Raw genomic sequence first — 13853 nt, 5'->3', positions numbered from 1 at the left:
TACCTGCCGTGTGGACTTGGGCAAGTCACTTCCATTCTCCAGTGCTCTGTTTCCTTACCTATAAAATGAAGGTGTTAGAACGGTGGGTCTCAGCCTGGGTAAGTTTGCCCCTAGGACACTCAGCTCTGTCTGGAAACATTCTGCCTTCTTGTGATGCTACTGTCATCTAGCAGGTGGAGGGCAAGGCCGCTGCCAAACATCCTGCAGTGCACAGGGCAGCCCTGACAACAAAGAACTACCTGGCCCCCAACTAGCAACAGCACCAAGGTTGAGAAGCCTTGCATCAACTAAGGTGACCCTGTAGAAGTTCCTGAGGAACTACTGTTCTCTAAAATGGCTATGCCTTCTTATAATCCTCCTACCAATGTACAAGGGTTTTAATTTCTCTACATTCTTACCACACATATTTTAGCCAGCCTAACAGGTATGTAAATGGCTTATCTATTAACAACGTCCAGGATTATTTACAGAATGCCAGTGTCATAAAGAAAAAGTTGATTCATTTTCTTACCTGATGTCTATAATTATACCAGCCATTTGAACCCGCAACAATCACCACCCAGTGCTTGCCTCCATCCTCGGGATCATCTATGGGAACAGCACCAGTTCCCAGGACCAAGCTGAGCAATATAGCTGCTTTCCAAATCATTCTGTGCCTTGGAGTTCAACTGCAGAAACCTGAAAAAGAAAAAGGCAGAGTCAAGTAAAAATGAACAACAGGTGAACATCATCAACTCTAAGCAAATGTGGAAACATTCAGGGTTGGTACTATGGTAAATGGGTCAAAAAGATAACCATTTAGCCACCAGGTAGAGCATGTTGAGGATAACAATAAAAACAGAGAGGAATTCTATTTTTAGCTCTGCTGCCCCTTTCATCACATGGAAAAGGGGGCTGTTCATGTCTCCCGTTCTTCACTATAGTTGAAGATAAATATATAAACCAAGGAGGGCGGTGCCTGTGGCTCAAGGAGTAGGGCGCCAGTCCCATATGCCGGAGGTGGTGGGTTCAAACCCAGCCCCGGCCAAAAAAAAAAAAAAAAAAAAAGAAATCAGATTATAAAAAATATTTGGGCAGCACCTGTGGCTCAAGGAGTAGGGCGCCGGTCCCATATGCCGGAGGTGGCGGGTTCAAACCCAGCCCCGGCCCAAAACCACAAAAAAAATAAAAAAAGATAAATAACATGACAACTAACTTTAAAAAAAAAAAAAATATATATATATATATATATATATATATATATATAAACCAAGGAACATCCAGGAAGTTCTTTGGGCACCTTTTAAAGTCTTGGTCACAACTCAAGACACGGTAGATAAAACTCATTCACAAAATTCACTGTGTCAGAAAAATATCTACCACATATTACAACAATTGCTTTATTTGTATCAATAGAGAAATTAAAAGAAAGCCACATAATCTTGTGATTAGCCCTAAAGATGCCCTTGACAAAACTGAAGAACAAATTATCTGGTTTAAAACAAGATTAAAAAAAAAAATCTTTTGAATACTGCCCCTGTGGGAATAATGAGGTCAGTTTGTCTCATAGCCTAATAAAGTTCTGTATCTTCGACTCAGCAGCCCTAAATTTGATTCTCAGACCAAAAAAAGGGCCCATTTTTGTTTAATATTTGCAACTTATGCCATTCATTGATCCTTTTTTCTTGTGTACACAGCTTTTACTTTCCTATATTCTGTAGATATATATAGGACTTTTAAGTATTTATGTAGGAATGATCAACTAAAAAGCTAGGACCCTAGAAATAAGACCAGATCAAATTGTAGGTTACATCTTCTTCATGACTAGTAAGACATTTCTTGAAGTTGCTTTTACGATTTTTCTAGATCTTGTAAAAACTGTTGTCCCCATCTTAAGATACTTCTTACTTCTTCAATTAAGTAATAACCTTGGTTAAGGCTTATTGGTTTTACTTACAAAGTTTCTTTAGTTTAAAAAGTCAAAAGTATAAATGTCAGCTAAAGTTTGCTCCATTCATCCCTCCTTTCTACTCTTTCCTCTCTACAGATCATAAAGTGTTGGCCATTCAAAGGTGGCCAGTCATCTAAGCGTAAGTAAGACAAATGCTGAGCTGTAAACAATCCAGCTGTTTTTATATCTCACTTTCTTTTTTGTTCATAAATCTTCTCAACGTTAGAGTCTCTCTAAACCACTTATAGTCCAACTAACCAGTTTGTAAATGACTCTTTGCTTAAATAAACTCCATTAAATATAATTTTTATCAAAAGTAGATTCTAAGATAGAGCTCCCAGAGACTCCCAGGAACAGAGAGCCCAAACTTCAAGAGTCCGTGTAAGGTACCTGCCAGACCTGTTTACTCTCTCACTGCAACTGAGGCTTGTGGGTAAGTTCCCTCTGAGATTCCAAAATACCACAGATTTATGTTCTTAACTCTGAGTTTTTTAAGCAAAATTTTTGATGTCTTCAAAAAATTGTAACAAAAACTAAAACAAGCCTAAGATTAAATTTGATAATTAAATTAACAGACTCGGTTAGAAACCTCTAATGTTTACATCAGGCAAAAATAAACAGTAGTTGATAATACTTCAGGAGTACAAACACCAGCTTTCAAGAATTTGCAGAGATTTCTGTGTTTTCTCCATTTGTTCCTTTTCTTATATGTTTAAACAAGAAAAATAAATCATTGCCTAAGTTAACCATAAAAATCCAAAAGTTTGAGCGGTGCCTGTGGCTCAAAGGAGTAGGGTGCCGGCCCCATATACCAGAGGTGGTGGGTTCAAACCCCACCCCGGCCAAAAACTGAAAAAAAAAAAAAATTCTAAAAGCTAAATCCAAGATTTATAATGAAGATAAGATCCTTAATTTCTAAAAACCTAAGTACTCTACTTTCTGACAATGCCTGCCTACCAGTACATGTATAAATAATAAGTCCCTAAAAACAGCAAATACTTGCAGAAATAACAAAGTCTTACTAAAAGACATATTATTGCCTAGCTAATAATTGCTTAAAACAATAAAATAAATAATTCAAAGATTAATAGTCTAAATAAAAGAACAGTAATATTTAAAAGCCAACCAGTAAAAATTCTTTGTAAAAATGATTAAAACTGCTTCTGTCTGTATGTCTATATCTGTATATGTCACTTATACGTAATATTTTACTACCAAATTATGTTTTAAAAGTTCTAATTAATTGGCTTAAAATAATTAATGTTCAAATCAAATATTTTATTAAGAAACCAGAAACTAACTCATAAATTTAGTTCAAATAACTTTAAGAATATAGTGATTGACTTCTGCTCAGCTTTCTTTTTAATTCTGTTACACTCTGATTCACAATTTCTCTTTAACTATTACTTAATTTAGATTTAAATACCTAAGAGATGCTGTAATTCTTGCTTCAGTATTCTCTCAGTCTCTAAACTGATTCAGACTCTATAACCTTTACCCAAAGATCCACTTCTGTTCATTATGTTAATAAGCTTTTGCTCTATAATCAAAATGCTGTCTTAGACTTGTTCTTTTAAAGACTTTAGCTGAATAAAGCCATAAAGCCTCTGGGTCTAAACTCCAATAGGTCCAGACAATGGTTGCTTAGGACAAATATCTCAAGGCACTCAAAAACTTACCCCAAAATGCCTTAAATCAAACTTGGTATAGCCCTTATAGAATTTGCACATTAGCAAGAGGAAAGCTGCCACTATGTACACAGACTCCAAATAGCCTTTGGAGTCTGCGACGCTGTTGACACAATTGAAAAATCTTATTTCTTAATTTCTACTGACACTCCTATTGCTAATAAATTTACAATATCCACCTTTTGGGGGCAAGACACGATTGCAAGAGGGCCTTTGCCTAAGAAAAACAATCAGTGTAACCTGGTTTCTTGTACCCTCAATGAATCCCCAACAATTAAAATAAATAAATAAATAAATTTACAACATCAGAGAGATTACATATTAGGCTAACAGGCTCCCTGTGGTCCCCTTTTAACTTTTGACTATACTTATCTCCCATAATATGGAAGATATGCACAAATAAAAAATAATTTAAAATATATAGTTAATATTACCCTAAAATGTACAATATCTGACCAAATAATATCCCAATACATGATTTATAAATTTCATCAAATATCTAGAGAAAAACTGTCCCCCCAAAACTCAGACTCTCTTTTTAACATTCTAAATAAATTTTACAAATTTACCTCCAAATTTAAACTTTTCTCACTATTAGTTACTATTTTTTTTTTTACTTTTTGAAAGCATTTTTCTATAACTTGTAATTATTTTTTATTAAATCATAGCTTTGTATATTGATGCATTTATGGGGTTCAGGGTACTGCTTCCATATACAACATGAAATGTTTACATTGAACAAAGTAACACATTCATCACAATTATACTCATTTCTTAATGAGTTTTTAAATGTACCATTGCATCATATATATTAGGTGAGGTCCCCCCAAATACTCTCCCTCCTCCCATATCCTCCCTCCTCTCCCCTCTCTGTTATTAGTAAATAGACTGAATGTTGTTTAACTAGATGATCTGAAGCTACAATGATAAAAATATCAATAACTAAGATTATCTCATATTTTAATATCCCTTGATAAATTAAGTCAAATCAATTTGAACCACTTACAAAGACTCTGGGATACTTATTTACATTTCATACCCTATGTCATCCCCAATCCTCAAGGCAAGTGAAATATGAAAATCTAGCAATAAAAATGATTTTGAAAAAGTCTGTCAAGACACTAAACTTCAATGGCCAAAAGCATTACCTTTGACCTTTATTTTTATTTATCTTTATTACCTTTGACCTTTATAAAAACCTAAAATATTCCAATTAAAAAAACATAGTTTAATGTCTTTTGAAACAATGTTCTATCACCTATACTTACAGGTACCTATAAACCTGTTCCTAGACTGAATAATTCTATACCACAACTAGCTACATAAAGATACTAATATGTTTACAGTATATCATCAACAAATGCAAAGAGCATGGCCTCCACCAACTAATAAGCCTTGTCATCCTTCTTGACTAAGATTAGATATACATCAAGGGTCTTAAAACAAATACAAGAACAACAACAACCAACAATTAGAGGACAGCCCCTACACGTGACCTGAACATAAAAATTTCCAGGGCCAGTTCCCAGGCCCCTGAAGCTGACAACTTCCTGTAGACAGCCTTTCCCCAAATCACAGATCAAGAAACCTCACTCTTTCATCTATAAATTCCTTTTTTTCTTTTAAAACCTTCCCCATGGTCCTTTTAGGCACTTCTTTTTAAGCCTCTCCCTTCAACAATTGCACACTGGAAGCTGAAGGAAAATTGCTCAACCTACTTCATTTCCCTTTTATCTTCCACCGTGGCGATTCTTTCAGACTATGCCTTGCTTACACTAACCCTGTTTTTTCCAGCAGATCAAACACAGAGCCACCATCCCTTTTTTTCCAATCTTTCAAATCCTGGCCACACTAACTAATAAATCTAATCACTGGCTATACCAACATCTAGATCATATAAAAAAAATCCTAAACTGATTTTGTTTCTACCAACACGGGTGCCTCGTGAAATCTGTCTGGAAGATAGCTGTATGACAAGATGTAACATCCACAACCAAAAAAGAAATATCATGCTACTTCTTCTGTTAGTAAGTCAACTACACACAGAAAAACCTCTGCAGAAGCTTAATGGTAAAGTTATTTAAAAAATGTGTTCTCTTGCATGAAAAACAGAGATGATGCTTGATGTTTTTTAAACGACATACCAAAAACAATATTATGATCAAACACTATGGTTTAATTCCACAAATAACATCCTTACACCTCTTAAAATGATATTGACACTAACCCGCATGATTGTCAGATTACCAGATGTTATAAATAACTCACATACCAGACTTCTGTAACTTAAGATAACTCACTTGCTCTTCTTAAATTGCCAGATGCTAAAGATCATATATGGACAGAGAAAAAGTCTAGACTGACTTAATTAAATGATAAAACCAAGCCCTATGGCTTCCAGAACTAAACCAAAAACCTTTTAATATCAAATATTTTGTAACCTGCTCCCATAAAATAACAAGGACACACAGACACTGAAGATATAAAAATGCAAATAAAACAAAAGACACAACAAACTCCAGACTGCAAAGTCAAAAGTTCCAACCTGACCTTATCTGTAAATTACACTAGTCTTTTTATTATATATAACCAACACAAATGATCCCCATGTAAATATTCAAAATATTATAGACTTACTTATCTAACATCCTTCATTACCAAGTATACTTGGTAATCTGCAAGCCAACTTACAAATTTAGACTTTTTGTTCATAAAATGGTACTAAGCAAATATACTAAATATAATATGTGTATTATAATTCTAAATTATTTTAATGCTTTTTACCTGCCATTTTAAACTCATAAAATTAAGACAATTTTTAATCTCTCCATAGTAATAGAACAAAAATTCAAATATCACCATGCAAACATTAAAAACATTTCAGTTAAAAAAAAAAAAAAACAAAACATTTCAGTTAAAAATCAGCAAGAGCCCAGCCTCTGTTATATTTGAAAACTGCTGCCTCCTAAATGCCATAACAGCCCAACAGAAAGAAAAAAAAACTTAATTGTTGCCAGAATTTCTCTCTAAGCCAAGTCTTTGGTCTTGAGGTTCCAAGAATGAAACCACAGACCATGCAGATAAATGACAGGATACAGTTTATTTACAGGCAGAAAGAATGATGAGCATGATAAGCAAAAGAGGGCTAACAGAACCTCTAGCAGTAGAGGGAGGAATCCTCGTAGGAAGCCCCTCTAGTCTTCAGCACAGGGGGTTTAGCTGCTTTTCCTATCCTGCAGGCAGGCAGAAAATAATCCTAAAATTAGCAGGAATGCGGGATTGCAGGCAAGGAATTAGGGTGCCTTGCTCTCTACTCAAGGAGAACCTGCCCAGAACCTTTCAGGCTGCTTTATCCATGACTAGCTGGAAAGGGAGGGGCATTTGTGTATAGAGATAGGGGTCTGATTACTGAGATCACCCAGGCCCAGAGAATGCAGAGGGGTCCCTGTCCAGTCCAGAGTGGGGGAACCTGGAATCGTAATTATTAGTAAAATAACTTAGCACTCAGAGCAACTAAAAACTATAATCTACACTTCTTAAAAGATAAGATAAATATTCTCCATCAAATTAACAAAGACCTATTTCCAAAAATAGGAGACTAGTTTAATAAAATATAAAAACATATGCTCAGATCTATTCTTTTCTACTTATTTATTCTCATTCTCCTTTATGTTCTTTTCTCTCTTTTAAAATCTCTTGTTACCAAACTACTGACCCAATTTCTTCTCTCCACTACTACTGACTCAACTATTTTTTTTTTATTTGTTTGGGACAGAGTCTCAAACTGGCCACCTGTCACTGTCAGCCAATATACAGAGACAGGCATAAGTCCACCAAACTTTGTCAGAAGCCCAGCAATTCTGGAGAATAATGAGAGTAGCCTAAGACCTATTCTGTTCTCCCATTTCCAAAATCACAATTTTATACATAAAAATAAAAAGCAAGAACCCTATTAACCTGTACCTTAAACAACAGTAATTAACACTTACTTAAACAGTGTTAACCTTAAACAGTCATTGCCATAACCCGTCACCCATAATAAACAGTAATTGACATAACCCATGACCCAAAGTTAATCTCCTAAATCAATTGCCATAAACTACTCAAGATACATACTTTTAGGTTAAAACTGAGTTTATAAAACAACAAGAATGGGAGACATGAGGTGAAGGTCCCGTAAGACATAAACTGACCAGCCCAGCCATGTCATCTGGGCCCTAGCCTGACTCACTCCATCTTATTTTTACTACATGTGCTCTCAAGATCACCTGGGGATTCTGTCAAGAGGCAGGTTCTAATTCAGCAGACCTGAGCAGGACCTGCAACAGAATTTCTAACTTGATGCTTGACTACACTGCAATGCAGCGGCCCTCTTCACTAACACTGAGGGCTCTAGTGCACCTCTGTCCTAAGCCTGGCATCCTGTTCGACAGACTACACCCCCATGTAGTCAACAATTTAATTCTTTTTTTTTTTTTTTTTTTTTTTTTTTGTAGAGACAGAGTCTCACTGTACCGCCCTCAGGTAGAGTGCCGTGGCGTCACACGGCTCACAGCAACCTCTAACTCCTGGGCTTACGCGATTCTCTTGCCTCAGCCTCCCGAGCAGCTGGGACTACAGGCGCCCGCCACAACGCCCGGCTATTATTTTTTGGTTGCAGTTTGGCCGGGGCTGGGTTTGAACCCGTCACCCTCGGCATATGGGGCCGGCGCCCTACTCACTGAGCCACAGGCGCCGCCCAACAATTTAATTCTTAACAAGCCTGAATTGGTGCTAAATTCTGATTTCTTTAGCTCCACAGCAATGTCTATGGATAAGTAGCTACAGTCAGGTGCCCCCAGATGTGTTTTCAGAGTTATTGTTTATGGTACATAATAGAGGAGGTCAGTGATACGCGTAGGCCTCCAATGCTAGAAACCACTGGTCTGTAATTGTGCACCTGAGGAGGCTCATTGAACGTCCAGACAACATGACCTGGGCTCACTGGGGGGCTGGAAGGCAAATAACCAAGAAAAGGTACAGTCAGATGAAGGACAGAGAGGTTGGGGAAGAGAGAGTCAAGGAGCAGAAACACCCATCGCCAGGGGTCTCCAGCAGCCCCCCAAGGGAGTTATCACAGTGACTATTGAGCTGTTCCAACCAACAACTCTCACCACTCTTAGCTTCCTGACAGCAATTAAGTCTCTGTGAGAACCCTTCCCCTAAGTAGGGGTCAGCAAACTTTTCCAGTAAAGGGCCTGACAGGAAGTATTTTTGGCTTTGCAGGCCATGCCATCTCTCTCACAACAATCCAACTCCGCTATTGTATCTGAAACCAGCCAGAGACAATATGTAAACATATTGTGGATGTGGTTATGTTCCAGTAAAACTTTATGAAAACAAAATTTGTTTGGCCCAGGGCCACAGTTTGCTGACCTTGTCCTAGAGAGCAAGAATGTGCCCCCAGCCCACACAGCAGGTACAGCCGGGCCACTTATTATCATCTTTCATCAACAATCAACGGGCTCCCTAGTATGCACACAAGTCTCTTCTGAATTTGGGTCACATGACCTAGTCCCCAAGAGTCTCCTTCCTCTGGGGAACTGGTATATGACTTTTCCTGTCGTATTTAGGGTAACAAAGAATAAAATACTAAAACCAAGTGGCTGATATGACTGAACAACAGAAGGGACATCACCCAATGAATTGCCTAAATTAGCAAACAATGCAATAGGACCAAAAAAGCACCAGTTGGTTATTTTTACAAAATCAAGTTTATCTTTCATTCTTCTAATATACTAACAAGTTACTCCTCAGTGAGAAAAAGGTGACTTGTTAATACACAAATAGTATTTTCATAGTTAAAATGTGGTGATGATACCTTCTACCATTCTGTTTTTTTTTTCCTTGAGATAGAGTGCTTACAAATTAGCTCATAGCAACCTCCAAATCTTGGGCTTGAGAAGTCCTCTTGCCTCAACCTTCCAAGTAGCTGGGACTACAGATGCCCACCACAACGCCCATCTAGTTTTTCTATTTTTCTTTTTTTAGTAGAGATGGGGTCTCACTCTTGTTCAGGCTGGTCTCAAACTCCTGAGCTCAGGCTATCCACCTGCCACAGCCTCCCTGAGTGCTAAGATTACAGGCATGAGCTACTATACCCAGTCCATTCTTTTTTCTTATAAACATAATTTGATCTTTGAACACAACACTAAGTTAAAAGACTCACAGTACAGGACTGAATAGAAAATGCCACTTAGAAAACCCATACACTAATGCTATTTTGGGAAACATGGAGACATGGGTGAAGATGAGACATGAAAATAAAATAATCATTCCACCACCCTCAGCAACAAATGCACCTGAAGCAGCCAGTCTTAGATGGTGATTTCCTGATCTACACTACCAAATAATTTTTGACTTTGTCAAAGTCACAAATAATCTTGCAGCATCTCTATTATTCTTGTTTTACCAAAGTGAAAATCTGATGGAAAAAAAGTGAAGGATCCCTGCTAAACTAACTCTTTGTGACTCAATTTTGGACCGCTTCCATGGTCCCAGTCACACAGCTGTCATCATCTACTTCTCCCTTAACTTGCCTTCCTATCTACTCCCTCCAACATCCACTCACCCAGCCATCCAACCACGTGGACTGAACACCCACTAGCTGCTCACAGGCACTGAACAATGAACCAAACAGACAAGACCTTCTGCGGAGTTGAAGGAAGAGACAATCGTTTAAATACACAGGTTGTCAGATGGTGATGGGAGCAATGAAGAAAAATAAGGCCGGAGGGCGGCGCCTGTGGCTCAGCGGGTAGGGCGCCGGTCCCATATGCCGGAGGTGGCGGGTTCAAACCCAGCCCCGGCCAAATTAAAAAAAAAAAAAAAAGAAAAATAAGGCCGGAGAGGTAGGGAGTCACTTTTAAAATGGGATGTGTCACTTTTTTTTTTTAATTGTTGGGGATTCATCGAGGGTACAAGAAACCAGGTTATACTGATTGCATTTGTTAGGTAAAGTCCCTCTTACAATTGTGTTTTGCCCCCAAAAGGTGTGGCACACACCAAGGCCCCACCCCCACCCTCCTTCCCTCTATCTGCTCTTCCTTTCCACACCCCTCCCTCATTCTTTCTCTCTCTGCTCTCCCCTTCCTCCACCCCCACGGTGTCCTTAATTGTCATTAATTGTCCTCATATCAAAATTGAGTACATAGGATTCATGCCTCTCCATTCCTGTGATGGTTTACTAAGAATAATGTCTTCCATTTTCGGGATGTGTCACTTTTAAAAGGAGAACATAGGAGGTGAGGGAGCCATCCTATTTGTAAGAGCAAAGCACTGGAAGTGACATAAATGTCTAGCTAAACCAATTAAGGTACATCATTATAATGGGATACTATGAAATGTTTGAAAAGAGTAAGGCAGGCAGCTTCCGTAGCTCAGTGGGTAGGGGGCCAGGCTGGCAGGTTCGAAACCAGCCCGGGCCAGCTAAACAACGACAACTACAAAAAAAAAAGAAAAAAATCAGTCTCCAGAAAGTGCCACGTGCTGATATCACGTATGTAGGTGCACAGATGAGGGAATGGAACATTTGTAGGTACCTACCATGTGTGAGAAACTTTTTTTATACGATGCTCACAACTGTCCTATGACAATATCATCACCCTTTTCATACAGGCAAGGAAACTAAGGCTCAGAGATGGAAAAACTTGCTGGTAACTAGCACTGCTGGGACCAGCACACAGATCCAACTGCAAAGACTGTGCTTATTACAATAAGCCACCTGCTTGTTACCAAAAATACAACAAAAAAAAAACAAAAACCCCAGCTGCTTATGTGGAAAGTCTGGGAGTCCCCCAAACCACAAGCATTGTACCCTCACCCCAGGGCCCAAGCACATAGCAGGCTTTCACAGCCTCCTCTGGCAGTAGGACACCCACGGTGCTCTTCTCTGCCCTGCTATTTTAAGACGCTCATGGGCTCTCTGTATAAAAAGCTCTTGTCTTAAAAAAAAAAAGCCATCAATGGAGAACCTGAACCACACAAAGTCAAAGTGAACAGACAGACTTTTATGAACTTCGCCAGCCTCTAAGGGTAAGTCTTCTGTTCCCACTTGGCCAGCTAAGGCTACAAGGTACAGGGTTACACTAGGTCAACGATTAACTTTTTTTTTTTTCTGAAACAGAGTCTCACTCTGTCAGCCTGGATAGAGTGCCAAGGCATCATAGCTCACAGCAACTTCAGACTCCTGGGCTCAAGGAGAGACTCCTCTTGCCTCGGCCTTCCTCAGCTGGAACTACAGGTGCCCAACAGGATGCTCAGCTAGTTTTTCTATTTTTAGTAGAGATGGTTCTTGGTCTTAACTCAGGCTGGTCTCACACTCCTGAGCTCAAGCAATCCACCTGCCTCAGCCTCCCAGAGTGCTAGGATTACAGATGTGAGCCACCGCACCAGACAGTCAGTGATTCCCTTAGAGGACACCACTTGACTTCAAAATTGTACCATAAAGTGGGGTTTAATCCTTTTGGGAGGTTTAGGACAGAGTGCCCATTCTAGATAAACTGTGACCAGCAATACAGGTAATTAAAGCCAAGGTTACAGGGCCATCTAAGTAGCAGAGTCAAGCAGAGTTGTTTTTAAGTGCAATTTCTCTTTATCACACAAAATCTCCTCTTTGGGCCCTACAGCCATCAGGCACGACCCTCACTGCCAGCCCTTATCTGCTACTGGCTCTGGATAAGACACAGCAAATCAAAGCCAAGCAAAGCACCTAGTTAGATAATGGTATCTGTAAAGAGCCTTCCAAACCTAAAGGTTTGATCCTACTCTCTGCTCTCTAGGTATTTAGAATAAAATTATCATGCGACTGGTGTAGGCTGACTACATACAAGAGAAACAAGACAGATGACAAGGACTATCTCCTTGACCAAACTTCAGTCAGGCTCCTCTGAGCCCTTGACCTGTGAACCCAGTTTCAGCAAGAATTTCCCCCACCTTTAATATCTAATCACATTCTTTTTTTTTTTTAAACCTTATTCAAATTAATTAGAGGGTACAATTTTTAGGTTACATTGTTCTCACTTCCAGGGTAAAGTTCCATGTGTAGAAGAGCCCCTCACCTAGGGAGGCTCTTACACACCCTCACAATGTGCACATTAGGTGTGATCCCGCCTCCTGCCCCCCTTTTGCCATACATCCTCCTCCCTTCCGCCTCCTGCTTCCCTCTACCCACAAACTGGACTATATTAGTGTTTTATTGTTCTAATTGGTTATATATTGATTCATATTAGTATGGGGTACATTGTCTAGTCACATTCATCTTAGTAATTTTCCACTGATGAGGATCAGGACAAGCTACTCTTTGACCTATAGAATAGTTTAAGCCAAGAATTCCACTGACTCCCTCACCTTGTCTTTGGACTATACAAACCCCAGCTGACCTTGCTATACTTGGAGCTGACCTCAGTTCCACACTTCTCCCCTACTGTAGTAGCTAGAACAGTATTTTCTATTCTTTTTTATCTCACAGCACACTTGAATCTATAAACCTCCACGGCACACTTAAATTATGTTGGGGAAAAAAAAAAAAAGAATATATTTATTGTGCTTTAAACTACCTTTGAAAATAATTCAATTGATGATCTTTAAAAATTTTCGAGGCACATGGGTTGAAAAATCACTGAGCTAGAAGAAAATTCATCTTACTGATTTTAAAAAGTGCCTGGTATAATTTCTCTTGAACACAAAACACACAGCCACTAACTATGAAGGGTCTCTCTGAACCTTGATTAGCCATCTGTGAAATGAGGGAGAAGTTAATTATCATTCGGTCTTCAAATCTTTCATTTTCAGGTTAAATACAGAATTAAAATAAAATCCAATGAGATCTCATCTAAAATTTAAAAAAATGTATTTTATTCAGGTTCGTTTATCATTTATTGTTCCTGTAGAGAAAAATGTATGATACAGTGGCAAACTAGATTCTAGATTACAGCATACATTTCATGGCTATCCAATTCTGATTCTGCAGGAGTTATTTTATAACTGTATACTATGGATGACAACAATGCAAATAATTTGAGTCTAGACATACAAATAAATCCCATTAAGGTTCAATTGACTTCCTTCCCCCATTGTAGAAAGTAGCCAGTTTTGCCTTCCATTTGCAGTATTTCTAGTCTACAAATGCGACTGTACTTTGGCATTTCCAACACCTCACCAAGTTCCTTCACTAATGAGTTAAATAAAATCCTTAA

The 13853-nt window shown here is 38.6% G+C and overlaps 1 protein-coding gene across 2 annotated transcripts in view; it reads right to left on the bottom strand.

The window, feature by feature from the left end:
* Positions 1-13853, bottom strand: part of LGMN (legumain) — a 40777-nt gene that overhangs the window by 23561 nt on the left and 3363 nt on the right. For both annotated transcript variants that reach the window (XM_053600951.1, XM_053600952.1), the window contains exon 2: positions 512-678. In XM_053600951.1, the coding sequence (XP_053456926.1) occupies positions 512-649 (138 nt within the window). In that variant the 5' untranslated portion in view covers positions 650-678. The remainder of the gene's footprint in view (positions 1-511; positions 679-13853) is intronic.

The sequence above is a fragment of the Nycticebus coucang genome, chromosome 9 (genome assembly GCF_027406575.1).
Source record: "Nycticebus coucang isolate mNycCou1 chromosome 9, mNycCou1.pri, whole genome shotgun sequence".
Lineage (NCBI taxonomy): Eukaryota > Metazoa > Chordata > Mammalia > Primates > Lorisidae > Nycticebus > Nycticebus coucang.
This window is presented reverse-complemented; position numbering and strand designations above follow the sequence as displayed.